At 39.0% G+C, this 18982-nt stretch overlaps 1 protein-coding gene and 1 long non-coding RNA gene across 3 annotated transcripts in view; one reads left to right on the forward strand and one right to left on the reverse strand.

The window, feature by feature from the left end:
* Positions 1-121: 121 nt before the first annotated feature.
* The window catches only part of LOC109426538 (syntaxin-16), a 112181-nt gene continuing 93320 nt past the window's right edge, over positions 122-18982 (forward strand). The window contains exon 1 of one of the 2 annotated variants that reach the window (XM_062845875.1): positions 122-342. In XM_062845875.1, coding sequence (XP_062701859.1) covers positions 262-342 — 81 coding nt within the window. In that variant the 5' untranslated portion in view covers positions 122-261. The remainder of the gene's footprint in view (positions 343-18982) is intronic. The other variant, XM_062845874.1, reaches the window with a different exon arrangement.
* Positions 1829-7692, reverse strand: LOC134285316 (uncharacterized). Its single transcript, XR_009996289.1, has 2 exons — positions 7559-7692; positions 1829-7491 (listed from the first exon to the last, which is right to left on the reverse strand). It is a non-coding gene; the product is annotated as an uncharacterized LOC134285316 (long non-coding RNA).

Below are 18982 nucleotides of genomic sequence, written 5' to 3' on the forward strand. Positions count from 1 at the left end.
AGTGTAGCACGAAGCGGTGTAGCACCGCCACAAAAACGAAAACGACATAATAATATGTTTGTCCGTAAAAGTTTATTTATTTCAAACGTAGAAAGCTAAATATTTACTCCAGATAATTAAACAGAATGTTACTCACTTTTGACAGTTTTAGCAAATTGAAGTGAGTCGAAAACTACTCACTATAGAGTAGTTTTTAACGAGCGTGTATGATATCACAGTGACACATTCACGCTGGACTGTTTGAAACTTTGCCTTGTAATAATGGCGCAGCGAAACATGACAGATTTGTTTTTTATGTTGAGAAATAATTTGTTGTACAGCAGAAATGTGTATTCGGATACGGTAAGTATAGACTCGATTATAGATAATTTTTTGTGGTGACCCTCGATAATCCGAAATGCAGTAAGTTTGTGTTGTGCACGGAGAGATTGGAAAATGCTAAAATGCATCAATTCTTTACTACACTGAAAAAAATTGACACGATCGATCCATGTGTTTTGACCCTGGTTTTGACTTATGAGCTGATACAAAAACGTCAACGCTAGTCTGATGTGTTTTTCCAATGTTTTGAATGTTTTCTACACATTAGATAAATCCGATTCATAACATTGATTTGGCTGCAAAGCTTACATCATTGAATCAACTGTAATTCACTGCAATATAATATGTGCTACACTTGCTGTTCAAATAGATCTATCTTTAACTGAATCCAGTAGCCAAAACATAACAATATCGTATGTAATATAATTGAAAATGAAATAATTTTTCAATCGAATTTGCGTTACTAGTTTTTCCAAATGCATTTCATAACTGGAGACACATGACCCATCCGTGAACCAAACGTTTTCCATCATGGCCGGAACGTGGTCGTGACATGTTGTCTCCGGAATAAGCTTCTTTTTTTTTTGCAAAATAACGCGTATATGGACTGGAACCGTGAGAAATATAAAAAGGGTGAGTTTTTGTGTTTTGTTTTGTGTTGATTTTGATTTTAATTTGTCTGAATTTTGAATCTAGGTAGCATAATCTAAAGTTCCACTGGCACCAAGAAGACGATCCCGTAACGATTGTAGCACAATCATGTCCCAAGCAAGGCTCCGACAAGGGCTCGGAGGGCTCTTTGGGAGCATCTTTCGTTATGGAGAGTTCCGTACTGCATCCATCGGTAACAAAACGGCTGCGGTTCCGGTTGGCCTCCAGGTGCAGTCCGTATCTTCATTACAACATGTCGTCAAATGATGGAATCCCAAGTAACCATGACGCTTTATATAGAGCATTATTTTCGGTTTATAGTGTATTATATGACATGCGATATAAAGTTGTTTTGTCATATAGGCAGGCCCGGATTAAGGATTGTGGGGGCCCGGGGCCCGAGCGGATGTGGAGGCCCCTAGGAGAGATGACCAACAATCTTTTTCCTTATTTTCGAACAGTACTTGAGTAATATGAAAAATAAAGCTAATGTTAGCAACGAAAAAAGGTGTTTGTGGGGGCCCCCAAAATGTGGGGGCCCGGGCCCCCCCGGCCCCCCCTTAGATCCGGCCCTGCATATAGGCACCATTAAAGTAGGTTTAAAGTCGAAAGTGCACACTTAAAAAATATTACCGAACTCGGTTCATTTTTCTACCGACCAGCATCGGTTTATAATGGGGAACCGAAAAGATCGCTTCAAAATGTCGTTTTGCTCCTGATGTTTTGAAAGGCAACAGATTTTCGGTATACTTTCATCTATTTGATTGTCAGTTGAACCGAAACCATCGGTGAAGCAGCAAAAGGTACGAGTTCGGTAGCACATACCGAGAAAACTCGGTAAATCGAGGCAAAACAAAACACCAAGCATTGTTCAAACGTCAAATGCGGTGAACTTCACGTCGGATACTTCAACCGAAAAGTCGGTTGCGCACTTGGTTTGACTACGCAAACCAATCGGCCATGTTTGTTTCTGAAGTGAAGGTCCTTGCATTCGGATCGTAAATTACAATCGCAGAGGAAATAGGTGAGAAAATTTGTTTTTATTATATTTTTATAACATCTATATTGATTGAAGACGTGTGTTTTCAGCTCACGAACAATCTCCAGAAAAAGGCCACAGACGAACCAGCAACAACGTAATTCCCAAGCTTTTTTAGAAACCGCATAGGAAATGGCATGTAAGTTTTTTCACCAGATGAAGCTTTACCCGTTGGTTGCTCATCCAATCTGCGGCATGTACGAACAAACAAAATATGTGCAAAATTGTATTTAAAAATAGGTGTGTTTTAAACATTGGGAGCAAGTAATAAATCATTGTTTTCTCCAATTATGAATTTGTTTTTATTCTTTATGCTGAAATTACCTTGGAAATTACTATGAATGAAATGCAGGACTAATAAAAAGAACCGAAATTCGTTTGGTTTGACAGCTCTCGGTAATAATAAATTGTACTGAATGTTCGGTTGAATCAGACTTTTCGACCGAGTTTTTTCGGTAAGTTTGACGTTTCTATGACAAAGAACGTCTACCGAAAACTCGGTTGTAAAGTTTTGAACCGAGCGAGGAACCGAGCGTTCAGCAGATAAAAACTCGGTTGAAATTGAACCGAGTTCGGTTCTATTTTCTAAGTGTGTGGCGCTACTATTGTTGATTTACAGCAAGCTTTACTGTGGTGATTGCTAAAGCATATAAAATGCTTGTACCTTATATTGTCTATCCGGTTGGAATCAAGACCGACATTCAATCAAAAATTGCCATTTTCTTGGTCCACAAGCGTCGCAACTGTTTCGCATCTAGTGCGCTGTGTTGCTGACAACAACGGGAAGGATGCGCACTACATTTGACATGATTAAAAAACGTCGCGAGTTGGGTCGCGTCGCGACTTGATTGTGCGAAGTCCGGTTTGGTGGCGGCCCGACAATAGCTAATGCAATCAAATCGCATGGAATGCACACTTAATGCATCATGTCAAAAATGAAAAAAAGTATGTTTATCATTTTTCTATCTATTTTTATCTTCCGATACTCTCACTTTGATGTTTTTTATTGTATTTCGGGAATTGAACCTAGACTGCTGAAACTGACCACGATGAAACTCGGACGCGCTAATGCTGTGTGCTACGACCATGTATTTTGCACCTGGAAAAATGTGCAACATAAAGTGAAGTATACTTAGCTAGTGCCTTATTGAGTTGTGTTTTCAGCAACTCTAAAAAATGTGCCGGGGTCTGAATGCCATCAGTTATGTTACTCTCGAATATAAATTCGTCTGTGTTGATTCTGTTTTTTTGTTTTCATATGTGCTCACTTCTACCTAAAATACAATAAATAAGAAACAATACAAACAGCGCTTCAATTCTTCCTTTTATGAAATCCGGTTAAACAAGGAAACCGATACCCCACATAATTTTTGTTCCCTCAGCATCTGATTATTTTCATGTCCCAACCAGAAACCCAAAAAAACATACATAATATAAATTTTCACACAGCAACATGGTCGGCGTTAGGTCTGACTTAACCATCTGTTTTTCAATAATTTCGAGAAAATGTCCTGCAAGCACTTGAAATTTCAAACCTCTGGCATTATTTTTAGAAATACTATTATTCTTGTATGTAATGACACATCTGCATCAAAATAACGTCGAAAAGTACAGGTTTAACGAATTCCTCAGCTTATCTTTAACTGCCAGAAAAATCGCGTAGTCCACTCTGACTGAACGCCGACCACATCAGAGCGTGATAATCTAAGTGCTCCGCAGCAATCCATGAAAATTTTGGTTTGTTTTAAATGGTTCTGTTTCTAAAAGTGTTTCACAGTTTTTTTTTCGAACTGAGCGATATTTTTCTGTTTACAACGATGGAAGCTTTAGTAAAGGCACATATAAAGTAATAAATGCTTGCATTATTGATTGCTATAAAGCTTTTAACATGGTAATGCAATGAAGCATTTAACAACGGCTCTATAGAACTATACAGAACCGTCAAAATCTCGTAATGCTTCAATGCTTTCATAATGTAGATTAAACGCTTCATTACTTGACAGATGTAAAATAAAAGTTATGTTGCATTAGCTAAATTATAATACGATGGAATTAATGTTATGATATAATGCTTGTTGTTACTTGGGATATCGACGGTGAGTTTTATTGATCAAATAAATGAATAAGTATGTAGTTTTTTATATCTTAGGCAAATCTTTGTAAATGTTTCTAAACTATTGTACCTAAATAAAATGATTATAAAATTTCAAACTTGGAGTTTTAAATAATACAGAGCATCAAAGTCGTCTTTAAAGTAAAGTGTTCATATTTCATGCGAGCTCTTGGTTTTTCATTTACGATTTTAATTTGAAAAGCAGAAGGTGTGTACTGAAATTATTATTTTTTTTGAACACATTCGAAATTCAAAATTAAAATCGTAATTGTAAAACTATGAGCTCGTGTGAAATAAGAGCTTTCTCATTGCATTTTGCCTGGAGAACTACATCGGCACGGCATCATAACATGAAATTCATGAACCGCCCAATGTATGAACCGCCCAATAAGATTGCATGTATTTACAAGTCAAATTCAACTACATTGAAAATATACATTCATTGGCAAGTCCATCAGAATCCAAATGTATTCAATTTGAATTCCATGTGAGGTACACATAAGAGTCGTGTGGATTGTTTGAAGATTGGAGAAAAAATAATGTTAGTGATTCCATACACGCAGAAAAATAAATTGTAAACATAATTAAATTCTAGTTCAAATCAACCGATTTTTCAGTTTACTATAGCGACAAACTGATTTCTAGTTTAAACTGAACTGTTGCAACTGTTTGATAATACAAATGTTTTCATTTGACGAAATTTTTGACAGTTTGTCAGAACAAACAGAGATTTGGTAGTTTCAACATAAAATAACATATTGTTTTAAACGACTGCACTTTTGTGACTAACAAAGCCGGAATGTGATTGTGTTGGTGACGGCAGCTCCTGCGGCAGCTCGGAAATCAATTTTTAGACCGTCGGTGAGCGGATGGGGAGGAGAACGACTAAAAAAGACAAAAAAGGCGAAGCCGATCAACTTTTTGTGGATGCTGTCGAGAGTACCTGCGCGTTATCCATCACGACCAAAGCTGCACTTGGAAGTTGGCGTGATGGATTTGCTGCACCTTCTTCGTTGTGGCGATGTTGGGGTAAGCATTTTATAGGTGTGTGAGTGCTTTCGGACCAAGTTTCGGACCATGTTTATGGTTTTTATTTTGTTGAAACAAATGAAATTTTTGACATTATATGAAATGATGGTAATCGGTTGTTTTTATCGATAAACCCTAAATGAAAACAATTAAATATAACTTTGGAATAAGTAAATTCTCAGTTCACGCAGAAAAATGGCGCTTGTTTAAAACAATAAAACGCATGGTTGATTTTCAAACTGAGAATTTACTTATTCCAAAGTTATATTTAATTGTTTTCATTTAGGGTTTATCGATAAAAACAACCGATTACCATCATTTCATATAATGTCAAAAATTTCATTTGTTTCAACAAAATAAAAACCATAAACATGGTCCGAAACTTGGTCCGAAAGCACTCACACACCTATAAAATGCTTACCCCAACATCGCCACAACGAAGAAGGTGCAGCAAATCCATCACGCCAACTTCCAAGTGCAGCTTTGGTCGTGATGGATAACGCGCAGGTACTCTCGACAGCATCCACAAAAAGTTGATCGGCTTCGCCTTTTTTGTCTTTTTTTAGTCGTTCTCCTCCCAATCCGCTCACCGACGGTCTAAAAATTGATTTCCGAGCTGCCGCAGGAGCTGCCGTCACCAACACAATCACATTCCGGCTTTGTTAGTCACAAAAGTGCAGTCGTTTAAAACAATATGTTATTTTATGTTGAAACTACCAAATCTCTGTTTGTTCTGACAAACTGTCAAAAATTTCGTCAAATTAAAACATTTGTATTATCAAACAGTTGCAACAGTTCAGTTTAAACTAGAAATCAGTTTGTCGCTATAAATAGTAAACTGAAAAGTCGGTTGATTTGAACTAGAATTTAATTATGTTTACAATTTATTTTTCTGCGTGTTTGAAAATCAACCATGCGTTTTATTGTTTTAAACAAGCGCCATTTTTCTGCGTGTATGATTCACACGTGACATTCACTGGTTTTATTATCTATCCGGTTGGAATCAAGACCGACATTCAATCAAAAATTGCCAATTTCTTGGCCCACAGAAGTGTCGCAACTGTTTCGCATCTAGTGCGCTGTGTTGCTGACAATAACGGGAAGGATGCGCACTACTTTTGACAGGACTAAAAAACGTCGCGAGTTGGGTCGCGTCGCGACTTGATTGTGCGAAGTCCGGTTTGGTGGCGGCCCGACAATACAATTTGCGCAAATCTATGTGTAAAACACATCACTCCGACGTGTAAATTTTTTAGAGTGTATTGTTCGTGCACACGGAACCATAAATCAACCCAATTATAAGTTCTTTTCACTCATACCGGCTCTTGCGTGCGAGAACCCAAATTTGGCTACATCGCGTCAAAGCTCTGAGTGGGTAGTTTCCGTTTGATCCCGGCATAAAAGTACTCTGAAGTACTCTGAAGTACTCTTTAAAGAGTACTTTTTCACCCATTTCGAGAGTAACTAGGTGAACTCATAAAAAGAGTAAACGGCATTTACTCTTAAAAGGGTAAACCGCTTGTACGTCAAATCAACGAGTGAATTTTACCCTTTTTCTAGAACGATTTGAAATTTGAAAAGAGTACATTTCTGGAGCTCGATTTGAATAGGTCGTATGTGCTTTCGTCGATATAAAATTCGATCAGTTTATTGTAGTAAGAAATATGGATGATATTTCAGTGGCTTTTAATGATAAAACCGAAAGCCTGTTGTGTAAGGAATCGCTTGTATGTATTAATTTTGTTAAATTTTAACAGTTTTCGCCATAAGAAGCGAATCCAACTGATCGAATTTTATATCGACGAAATCACATACGACCTATTCAAATCGAGCTCCAGAATTTACCCTTTTTTATCATTTTATGCGGACTTAGAAATTTTTGAATTTTAAAATTATCAATCAAATCTGGAGCTCGATTTGAATAGGTCGTATGTGCTTTCGTAGATATAAAATTCGATCAGTTTATTTTAGTAATAGTAGAAATATGGATGATATTTCAGTGGCTTTTAATGATAAAACCGAAAGCCTGTTTTGTAAGGAATCGCTTGTATGTATTAATTTTGTTAAATTTTAACAGTTTCCGCCATAAGAAGCGAATCCAACTGATCGAATTTTATATCGACGAAATCACATACGACCTATTCAAATCGAGCTCCAGAAATAAAAAACAACACTAATTATATTTTGTAAATGTGCAATATTTATTCATTAATAAATTAATCTTTAATTCTTAATGACTATGGTCATACATTCGGCATCTGGTCTTCAGTCGATAAAATGTTGGCTCCAAATTTGATCGCTGAGCCCAAGGCTGAGCCGGTCCAGAACCACGAAAATCCTAATAAAATGAAAAATCGTTAATCAATTCGTCACTTTCAGACATAATTTAATTTCGTTGCACTTACCCGAAAAAATCGTCAAACTTAGCAGAATCACAAACATCAGTCTTGTGCGACTGGATGCGCCATGAAACTGTTCAATACATTTTTCACCCATTGAAGAGTACACGGTCGGATCTATGAGTAGGGCAAAATTTACCCATTTCAAGAAATTGACAAGTCTGGTGTTCGATTTGAATAGGTCGTATGTTTGCTGTGATTCCTATGCAGATTCGACCTATTCAAATCGAACACCAGAAGTATCCTTTATTTTGACAGCTCCATATACAAGCAAAAAAAAGGGTACTTTTAACTCCTTAAAGGGTAATGCCGGTTTCGCAGTGTAGCGTTGACTTTCGAAGTACCCTACACGGAGAAACTGAAAAACTCAAAATTAGGTACTTTTAAACTCAATTTTGAGTTCTTTTTCATCTCCCTTTTCATGCGCTCTTTCTGTTGTTGTCAGAGAGTGAAGAGAGAAACAGCCCAACTTTTGCAGTTCCGTGCGTCAAGCCAAAATTGAGTTTCTAGCACAGTACTCAAATTTGAGTGAATACAACCTAGTCAAAATTTCGGTTGGGTGGAAAAAACTTAAAATTGGGTATTTTTTTCACATGGAAGCAAGAGGGAACAACCCAACAAAAACATCGATTCCATCAACTCAAAATTGGCTTGACGCACGCAACCCCGAAGTTGGGTGGAAAGAACTCACTTTTGGGTAGTTTCGTCTCTCCGTGTAGTGGGTTGAAATAAACCCACTTTTGGGTAAACGGCAAAAAACTCAAATTTGGCTTCTCGCACGGACATTATCGGCTAGGTGACTGCTTCTCGCTTTGTTTTTGACAACATTGCGAGCGGGAGAGCGAGAAAACAACCCACTTTTGGGTAAAAAGCTCAAGCGGTTTACTTATTTTTGCGTTCTTTTAACGTATTTTTTAGGTAATGTGTTTTTTTTTCCGTGCACACGGTCAGAAAATTCACTCATTTTGGAGCTAAAGTGGGACAACTCAAAAATGAGTAAATTTTATTTCCAGCGATACCACTGGCCCAAGTGCAAAAATCTCATTTGTTTAAGTTGTATAATATTCTTGCTGATGTGAAGAATATTATACGGCTTAAACTGTTTGGGTTTTTGTACTTGGGCCAGCGCTATCGCTGGAAATGCAATTTACTCATTTTTTGAGCTGTTCCAGTTTAGCTCACCCAAGTAACCATTATGCCGTAAAAGTGGCATTAATTCGGCTCTATAGTCGAATATAGAACATAGTTAACAGAGCTAATAAGTTCTATATCCTCTAATAGAGCTGCTCAAAAGCCATTTTTGGCGAATTATTCGGCTGATATACGGCCTGCTGAAACCATTCGTACCGAGTCTCTGGAAAAAGAGCTGTCAAAAATTGGAAAAAGAAAAAAGAGAAAAATATAACTTGTTTATATTTTGTCTTTTTCTTGCGTCTAGTGTTTCTATCGAACTTTTTTGCTGCTCGCTTCAGGGTTCAGTCGTAGTCCTCGAGATTCCTCTTGAGTCGACACTCGTCGTCAAACTTCCCATCTGCTCCATCAATGCACCATGGAGTTCGCTTTCTTAGAACCATATTTAAAGTAAATAAAAGTTGGAAAAATTTGATTCCATTTAGTAGAAGCGGTCGAGGGAAAGATCTCACACGAGTAAGAAGCTGTTGGTATTTAAGAGGTTGCGATCGTCACTTAGTCCAGAGACCATGCCGGAGGACGAACATGATAAAGTTGGAGTTCTAGTGGGGTTTGATATAGGGAAGTGCAAATCGGTAGCATAAAGATAAGGCAAGAAATAAGGGGTAATTGATGTGGAATTTGTCAGATAGATGTAGGAGATTGATCACGATTCCAGTTTAAAACATAATCCTTATGGAAACGGCTGCCTGCGTGTTTAAACGTCGATTAAATGTGCTGTTGCACGCTGATCAAATTTATTCATTCTCGCGAATCTTTCCACTGAACTCCATTCACTTTCATTGGTCTCAGTATTGTTTTGGTTGAATTCAATTTTGATTGACACGAATGTCATACAACTCAAGCCGAGCAACAGCACCGACAATCATCTTATTCGGCCTAAAGGCACAGGGCCAGCAAGCACTAAAAGTTAGCGTTATATACCCATATATGGCTTGTGGTAGCCGCGTGTGTTAAGCACAAGAGTGTATAACGAACTAACTATTCGGCTGCTGCGCAGCCGAGCATGAGCCGACCGTGCGCTCTGCTCAGCTGCATGTATGTACACGATTGCACCGCACTGTATATAGGTGAACGGATAAGACACTCGTTACGTTCTTTATTCTAAATTTGTCAGTTATAGTTCAAACTATATTTAAGTGCAAATATATTTTAAAAGCTGTACTCTAGTTAAGTGATCTGACCACGTCTCTGAATAACAATACGTTATGGAGACTAATCAATAACTAAATAGAATGATTCAACGCAGTATTGCTACAATAGATGTTTTGCAGTGTATGAATATCTAATGATTGCACTATTCCGCATTATATTGTACTTAACTGGAATTGTTGAGCATTCATTCACTTATGCTGTTGCTGAGGCAACCCTTCTACTACTTCTCGTCTGCTTCATCTCCTCCTTCATATTTCACCAAAAAAATCTTCATATTAGGGTACGTGTGCCATCAGTAATCTCATGCTCCCATTTTCATCCTATTCGAAAACAAGCGATTACGTAACGGATTGACTCCGTTCTTTTTGTTTTCATGGGTGCTCACTTCTAACAAAAAATACAAAAATAAGAAACAAAACAAACAGCGTTTCAATCCTTTGTTTTTCGTGGGATGAAAATGGGAGCCACTTGCTTAATAAGGGAGCCAATACCCTATCTGGTTAGAAAGGTTATTCATCAATGAATTCGTTTGACTTTTCCTCGTTGTGTTAACTGAATTTGTACAGTTAGGAATGGGTATTCATTTAATCTTCTCTTCACTGATCTGCATCTCAGTATATTTCTACCTATTGTAATAAATATAGTACATTCTGGTAGACTCTTACCCCAAATGCATTTCCATTTTAGGGATTATCTATCTTACTTGACATTCCGTGCCACGATATGATTTTACAACTATAAACAGTCGTTATAGTTATGGAAGCACTCCTCCATCGTCATAGTCAGCTAACTCCTCATAGGCTTACTGTTTGGTACGATAAGTGGAGTGCACTATTCGATAGATCACAACTTCCCGGATAGATGAAGGGATTTTTAGTTAATTCAAATCGGATTACTTAAAACAGGCATTTTCTCAATACGGCATCTACCTGGCTTTCTTCCACGCATGATCATTAGGAACCACTAGTCATGGAAAATTTACATTCCTGTATTGTCAACACACGCTTATTATTCACAGATTATTCACGTGATCACGTATTGCACACTTACTATTCGTACACATCTCAGTTTTCGAACTCTTATTTTTGACATGTTATAATTTTCCATGTTTAAACCGCATGTTTGTATACTATTTTCAATCGTCTGGAAGTTTGAGAGCACTGTAATCCTTTTCAACTCCAAAGAACCATCCTGTTTGCAAGAACCGATCCTATATTGTTTATTCTGGAGCCGCTCTAGTGCAATCAATCTAACAACTCAGTCTGCAGTGATGATTTCTTTATATATTGTCTACATAACCCAAGTTTTGATTTGAACAATAATACAATGTTTGTGACAATTTCATTTTGTTCTCAGCTGTCGATCAATTACAGCACCTCCTGTATGCTTTCTGTATAGTTTATACTCAGTCAGTGAATTTAATCACAACTCATCAATACACTGCACGAATCAATACATCTCCTTCTTCTGAAAGTTTCTACCCCCTCACCGGAACCTGGCTTAACTCTTATCATCTTTGTGTTCTTTAAGTGCTTAATCAGGTATTAATTCAAGGAATACCTTTGCCTGTCATTGCAAGAATGTGCATATTGTATGGTAAGCACAATAACACGCTATGTCCAAGTTTAGAGTCCCAACTGAATCGGGAATCGATGCCTGCGTCTCCAAATCCGAAAGCTCCACCACTAGGCTAACTGGAGATACCATAAGAATATTCAAAGTTCTTATGTACCTTCAGAAAAAGAATTACTCTGAACTCGTGACGGATAAAAGAGCTGCTGAATACCAAGCTTTTGAATGTTATACCAGGCTTTGAACCTTATTTTTTTTTTACTTAATTAAATTAAAACCTGCATCACATGTTTCATCCAATTTTAACAGGATTAGTCTTTTTCGTGCATTTCGCAAGAGTTGTGATTGATATCAACGCAAGCCTTGAAACTCTGTGGAATAGAAAAAAAATATACACGGAGACAAATTTCGTTCGTTTGAAACAAAAATATTCATGTTTATTCAGTAAACTGATAAAATATTTAAAACTAAAATATTAATTTTTAAAACAAACTCAATTACATATTGATTTCTACAATACCCATTGAAGAGCCCCCCGATCCGCCGTCGAGAACATAAACAAAACTCTCAAGTTCCAGCTGCATCACCAAACAAGTTTTCCTCTTGCAAAAAAGGCAAGTTTCACCAAAAGTTTCCACGAAATCCCATTGATTTCGGGAGCGTATGTTATCTACATGATGTTGGCATTGAAAGTGCCACGCGGGACGCGGGAAGTGGATTTTCCTAGAGAAGGAAATAATTTTGTAAATATAATTGGAAAACAAATATTTCCGTAGGCCGACCTGCCACAAAAAAAAAAAACAAAAAAAAATTACATTTGTTTCTAACATAACCAGTCAGAAGATACATGTTTGTTTCAAAAATGGATTGAATTTGCTTCAAATATGACGTTCTATTTGCTTCAAACAGTTTTATTTTTGTTGCCAGAACAAATTGACAATTTATTTGAGTTTACCTGGAATATTTTTGATTTTACCATGCTTTTTTCTGCGTGAATTGCAGGTGCTGCTTGGGTAATCACAACCCTCTTCAAGTGCTTTCGGTCTATCTCACAACAGTCTTCGCGAGTAGTGAATTTAATCACAGTTAAAATAAAACCCATTCTATGCACCGTTGATGTTTCGAAGTTTATCATAATCACTAACTAAACCAATGCTATATAGAGTTCAATTCTGAAAAATGGAAGTCGACAGTAATAAGTCTTTATTAGTCCCTACTTCGAGCAAGCCTTCACAAATAGTTGCCAGCTAAGGGATGCGTAGTTACTTGGCAGGAGGTGCTGCTTAAGAAATGATGTCTTACCTGCAGCGAGATGAAAGAAGTGCATCAGCATATATGTTTTGGCAGTTATACCTCACGACAGATCCACCAATATAGCTCAGCAAGAATTCGGTAGCCCGTCGTGAGTAATTTTACAATCAACACGGGAATATTTAAAAGCGAACATAATTTCGGTTAGCGAGCCGGTAAAGATATGAGAGCTATAATTTAAGGCTTTCCCAAAATCGGTACATAAAATAACAGCACAGCACAAAAGATCTGCTTAGAAGAACGATTCCAAAATTCCTTGAACATCATATCTCAACGCATCCTTCTTATTAATGGAATTACTCGATATTGAACTAGAAGGTTTATTAAAAAACTAGAAGCAACTGGCTTTCCCAGGCAGCTAACAAGATTTAAAGGAGCAACTATGGATACATTACCACAACTAAACAAAATGATAAGCGTTTGGGTAGTTTTAACTGTTTACCCCAACTGATTGGCATCTCGAACATCGATGGAAGCTGTCCAATGTAACAGTATTTTTAGCGGTTTGTATGAATCAAGTATGACCTTCGGACGAAACAGCGATTCAAAAGTGGGTTTAAGTTCATATTGCATCCAAATACCATGCTCTTGACCAACGGTCGCTGTCGCTAAGCTGAGTTGTATGGATGGACACAGCATCCGATGAATATCGACACTGCTAGGATACAATTCCTTGTAAACATTCGAAGGGAGTGCGAGTAGCATTTATCGTAAGACTAGTCTCCAGCTAATCAAATCACAAGTTTGTTTTTATCAGTGAATTCAATCACAATACTTCACAGTTTTTTTTTTTCAAGTGAATTCAATCACGAAGCTTTGCATAAAATGCATCATATTGCCATGATTAGTTCCCTGCATTTCTCTCATAATACAAAAGATCATTGCCCAAACTAAATAAATGTCAGCTTCTCTTATTTCTAAAATTTTTCTTTCGGAAAAAAATATCGAATGCATTTAAAACAAATCTTGGTGATTACTCTGGAAACCCAGCAGTTATAGTTGTTAAACCAATCAATATGGTTAAATGGTTTTGCATACGCACCTTTTAGTACAGCTTTCAATACAATCGACTTTTCGCCAATTACCACAGAAACATCAATGTAATGATACTATTTTCACCTTTTTTTTCGCATTGCCACATCAGCATATCTACATCACTTTGCAATTACCTGCAATCCGCACATAAAAGACATCCGGCTTTTCTCCGCTCACCGCCCCACAATCGCTATGATGCTTTTTTTTCGGCCCCGCACCCGGAACAATGAACCGGTGACCTTGGCTTCGCACAAAGCGCTCGCTATGGAGCGTCGTCGCATCACCGCTTTCTTTATTTTTCCCCCCGTTCACTGTTAATTAAATCAAATATTCTGTGCCTTCGAACTTTTCTCTCTTGTTCTATTCACATTTTTTTTTCAATATAATCAATAATCAAGAAAAAACACTAACGCGTTAACACGGGCTCAGTATTCTTCCCATCAGCATATTTTTTTTCTAAGCCGCATCCATTGAATAAAACACACAATATAAAGAAAACAATTAAATTCTTATTTCACTCATTGACTGGTTATTTTCGATCGAAATCAAATTCACTTCACATTTTCTTCTTTATTCGCAAATCATTCAACTTTTCTGTTTTTTTAATCCTCGTCGCCACTTGTGGTAGCCGCGTGTGATAAGCACAAGAGTGTATAACGAACTAACTATTCGGCTGCTGCGCAGCCGAGCATGAGCCGACCGTGCGCTCTGCTCAGCTGCATGTATGTACACGATTGCACCGCACTGTATATAGGTGAACGGATAAGACACTCGTTACCACACGGCTTATTTTTGTGCTTACGATTGACAGGGCCTATAAGCATTAAGACATCTTTTACAGAGCTTGTTGGCACTGAAAAGCTACTCAATGTCCTATATAATGCTTATAACAGTGCTTAATGGTTACCTGGGCTATATTGCATGGTATCATAGATCAAACTACCATTCCATGGCCGCCATCTTTGATTTCGAAATAGGGTCAAATATCGATTTTGACTTCTACTCATAAAGCCCGATCGATAGAAACCCATCTTGGTTTTCGAAATAGGGTCAAATGTCGATTTTTGACTTCTACTCATGAAGTCCGATGGATAGAAACCCATATTGCATGGTATTGTAGATCAAACTATCATTCCATGGCCGCCATATTGGATATGGTTCGCCATCTTGGATTTCAAAATGGCGTCGGATGTTCATTTTTGAGTTCTACTTGTGAAGCCCGATCCATAGATACCCATATTGCATAGTATCCGAAGCAGCAATGCCGTTAAAAAGCTTATATTCTGGAGTTTTGACCGCCATCTTGGAACCTAAGCCGCCATCTTGAATTTCAATATCCCTATTACCACCTCCACATGCTAAGGAAAGTGTATACCCAATTTGATTGAAATTTCTTGACGCATTTCAGAGTTTTGTTTATGTTCCGGCATACATACGTACATACATATAAACATACAAATAGACAAACATACAAACATATAAACATACAAGCTTATAAACATACAATCATACAAAAATCGACTTTTGTATGTATTGATTAACAACTCTGCTGCCGAAGAAATGAACTGTAAATTATTAACCATTGTCAAGATTTCAGGGAAATATTTTTTTTTCGCATTGGAAATTAAGCTCACAGATCGTGACAATATGCATTCTTTGCAGCATCGTTTACGCCACCTAGTGAACCAGTCGCAAACTATATTGTCCACTATGAGCAAGGTATGGGTGTGGAGAACATCTTCTCTGAAGACAGCATTCTAAAATTTTGCATAATGCTGGAGATATTCACATCAAAAGGACTGTCCTATTTATAGGACGCTGGGCGTTCAGGGCATCTGTCCTATAAATAGACGTAATAAAATACCTTTTTTCCGGTGGAATCCGACCTTTGCTCCACGAAACGTGGACATTCGAAGAGCACATGCTCCGCGGTCTCGTCGCAGTCTGCACACTCCGAACATGCGGGGGAGCCTGCATGTCCGAATCTGTGCAGATACCACCTAAAGCACCCATGGCCTGACAGAAATTGAGTCAAGTGAAAATTTATCTCGCCATGGGGCCTGCTCGTCCATTTGGACACGTTCGGTATGAGCCTGTGTGTCCACCTACCCTTGCTGGAGGAATCCCATTCCCTCTGCCACTTCAGCATAGACGAGGTTCTGGCGATACACCTCGCGCCTCTTATGCCGCGTCGCTCGTAACATTCTTCATCTTCTGCCACCACTAAAGCTATGGGCATCATGTCCGCTAGCACACATACCGCGAGGAAGAGGAAGAGCGAAACGAACGGCGGGTGGTGTTCGCCGCTGCAAAAGCCGCGCTTAAGACCGAGATAAAAGCAAGCAAAAAGGCCTGCTTTGAGGGTCTCTGTCAGAGTGCCAATACGAACCCGTGAGGTGACGCCTACAGGATCATTATGGCCAAGTCGAGAGGTGTGATGGCTCCTACAGAGCAATCTCCAGAGATGTTGGAGGGGTTCATTGGAAGACTTTTTCCGCATCATGATCCTAGTCCTTGGCCTCCTTTCGTAGGACAGCCGGGGACTGGGGCTGGCGATGAGGAGAGGGTCACCGATGTGGAACTGGCGGGCAATGATGCAAATGATCACCACACTAGTGCTCATCACAACTCATCAACTGTATATTTATCGCGTGCGATTGAACTGTGCACTGATCACCGATGACCAGCAGCAAAGAGGTGGCAAAACGAACATGATGTAAATCACAAACGATTTTGCACACATCTGACTGGGCCGTCACACGCTCGTCCGAACAGCCGAACCATACCGAATAGGTTGGTTTGCGAAGCTACGGCACGAACGCTCGACACGCACACAGAAGCAACATTCGCATGTACCGATACCATACTAATAAAGCTTCCAGCCAACGATGCTTCGCGATAAGCTGTCGAAAAGCATCGAAAGCGAGGAAAAGAGATGCTTGGCTAGAACGCAACGGCTCAACGGCGAAAAGGAAGAGTCAACTATGCTGTCAGTCTTGAGTCCGTTCGTGTGCTACTCGTATGGGAGGTTGATTGAATAAAGCGAGGATGGGTGAAAACGTATTCGTTGTCGAAAGCAAATCGCATCATTTCGCGAATGTTTTCATCAAATAGCAAGCTTGCTGGCGGGGATAGCTAAGTCCCTTAGCGTAGGTAAGGCCCCAGGTCCGGACGGAGTTCCGAACCTGGCCTTAAAAGTAGCTATTGCAGAGGCTCCCGAGATGTTCAGATCTGCTATGCGGAAATGCCTGGACGAGGGAGTTTTCCCAGAAGCTTGGAAGAGGCAGAGCCTGGTACTATTGCCAAAGGCGGGGAAACCACCCGGAGACCCGTCGGCATATAGACCAATATGCTTGATAGACACGGCGGGGAAGGTGCTCGAAAAGATCATCCTCAATAGAATGTTGAGGTTCACCGAGGGCGAAAATGGTCTTTCGAGCAGCCAGTACGGCTTCCGGAAGGGGAGGTCCACCGTAGACGCTATCTTGTCGGTTACAAAAACCACCGAGAAAGCACTCGAGCCTAATAGGAGGGGAATTCGCTTTTGCGCGGTAGTGACTCTGGATGTAAGGAATGCATTTAATAGCGCCAGCTGGTCTGCTATTGCCGATGCGCTCTTGCGTCTGGGCCTTGCGTGGGGCACCGCGCTAAGTACCAAATGCTACCGACGGAAGCTGGAAAGTACTTACAGGCTTATGTGCCTGAGGATCACGCAGAAAAAAGCATGGTAAAATCAAAAATATTCCAGGTAAACTCAAATAAATTGTCAATTTGTTCTGGCAACAAAAATAAAACTGTTTGAAGCAAATAGAACGTCACATTTGAAGCAAATTCAATCCATTTTTGAAACAAACATGTATCTTCTGACTGGTTATGTTAGAAACAAATGTAATTTTTTTTTGTTTTTTTTTTTGTGGCAGGTCGGCCTACGGAAATATTTGTTTTCCAATTATATTTACAAAATTATTTCCTTCTCTAGGAAAATCCACTTCCCGCGTCCCGCGTGGCACTTTCAATGCCAACATCATGTAGATAACATACGCTCCCGAAATCAATGGGATTTCGTGGAAACTTTTGGTGAAACTTGCCTTTTTTGCAAGAGGAAAACTTGTTTGGTGATGCAGCTGGAACTTGAGAGTTTTGTTTATGTTCTCGACGGCGGATCGGGGGGCTCTTCAATGGGTATTGTAGAAATCAATATGTAATTGAGTTTGTTTTAAAAATTAATATTTTAGTTTTAAATATTTTATCAGTTTACTGAATAAACATGAATATTTTTGTTTCAAACGAACGAAATTTGTCTCCGTGATTGCGAGCGCGTACCGTACCGTGTCACACGACGCTCTCTCCGTCATTAATGGTATGGTGCCCATCAGCATTCTTATCAGTGAGGGCATGGAGTGCTTCGAAATGCGCGGCACAAGAGGCATACGCAGGACTGCCAGGATGGCCTCTATGGTCAAATGGCAGCGCGCGTGGGACAGTTCCACCAAAGGAAGGTGGACGAACAATCGTTTCTGTATGAAGACGGTCAAACTCGTTCAACTTCTCATCTTGTTCGTCGAATTTACTTGGAGGAACGAGCCTCAACACTTCCTTGTGCAAAGCGGAGTATTCCGCATAATGTGTTTCCAACTTTTTCGAATAAACTTTTAACAAAGGGACACTCACCTGAGAGGGGTCGTCCTCCGCTCTCTCCAGACTATTGAAGATTGCGGTGACCTTACCCTTTACCTGTCCGCGCTGATGAACGTAGGCCTTATCACAACCCTTCAAAAACAGTTTTGATACCGTTCACTCGCAAAAGAAAAATCACTATGAAAGCTTTAACAATAAACGGAACTGTCTTACAATATTCGTCGAATGTAAAATTTCTAGGAGTAATTCTAGATGACAAACTAAATTGGAACTTATACTTAGAGAAGGTAATTAACAAAGCCACAGCTGCTCTGTGGATAAGTAAGAAAACTTTTGGAAGAAAATGGGGACTTAAACCAAAAATGATACATTGGATTTATGCAGTTATAGTCAGACCTAGGATAGTTTATGCGTCATTTGTATGGTGGCCGAAAACTAAACAGCTTACTGCACAAAAAAAGCTTGAGAAATTACAACGTTTGGTTTGTATAGCTATAACAGGAGCAATGCATAATACACCGTCAAAAG

Source organism: Aedes albopictus, chromosome 1 (genome assembly GCF_035046485.1).
Source record: "Aedes albopictus strain Foshan chromosome 1, AalbF5, whole genome shotgun sequence".
In the NCBI taxonomy this organism is placed as follows: domain Eukaryota; kingdom Metazoa; phylum Arthropoda; class Insecta; order Diptera; family Culicidae; genus Aedes; species Aedes albopictus.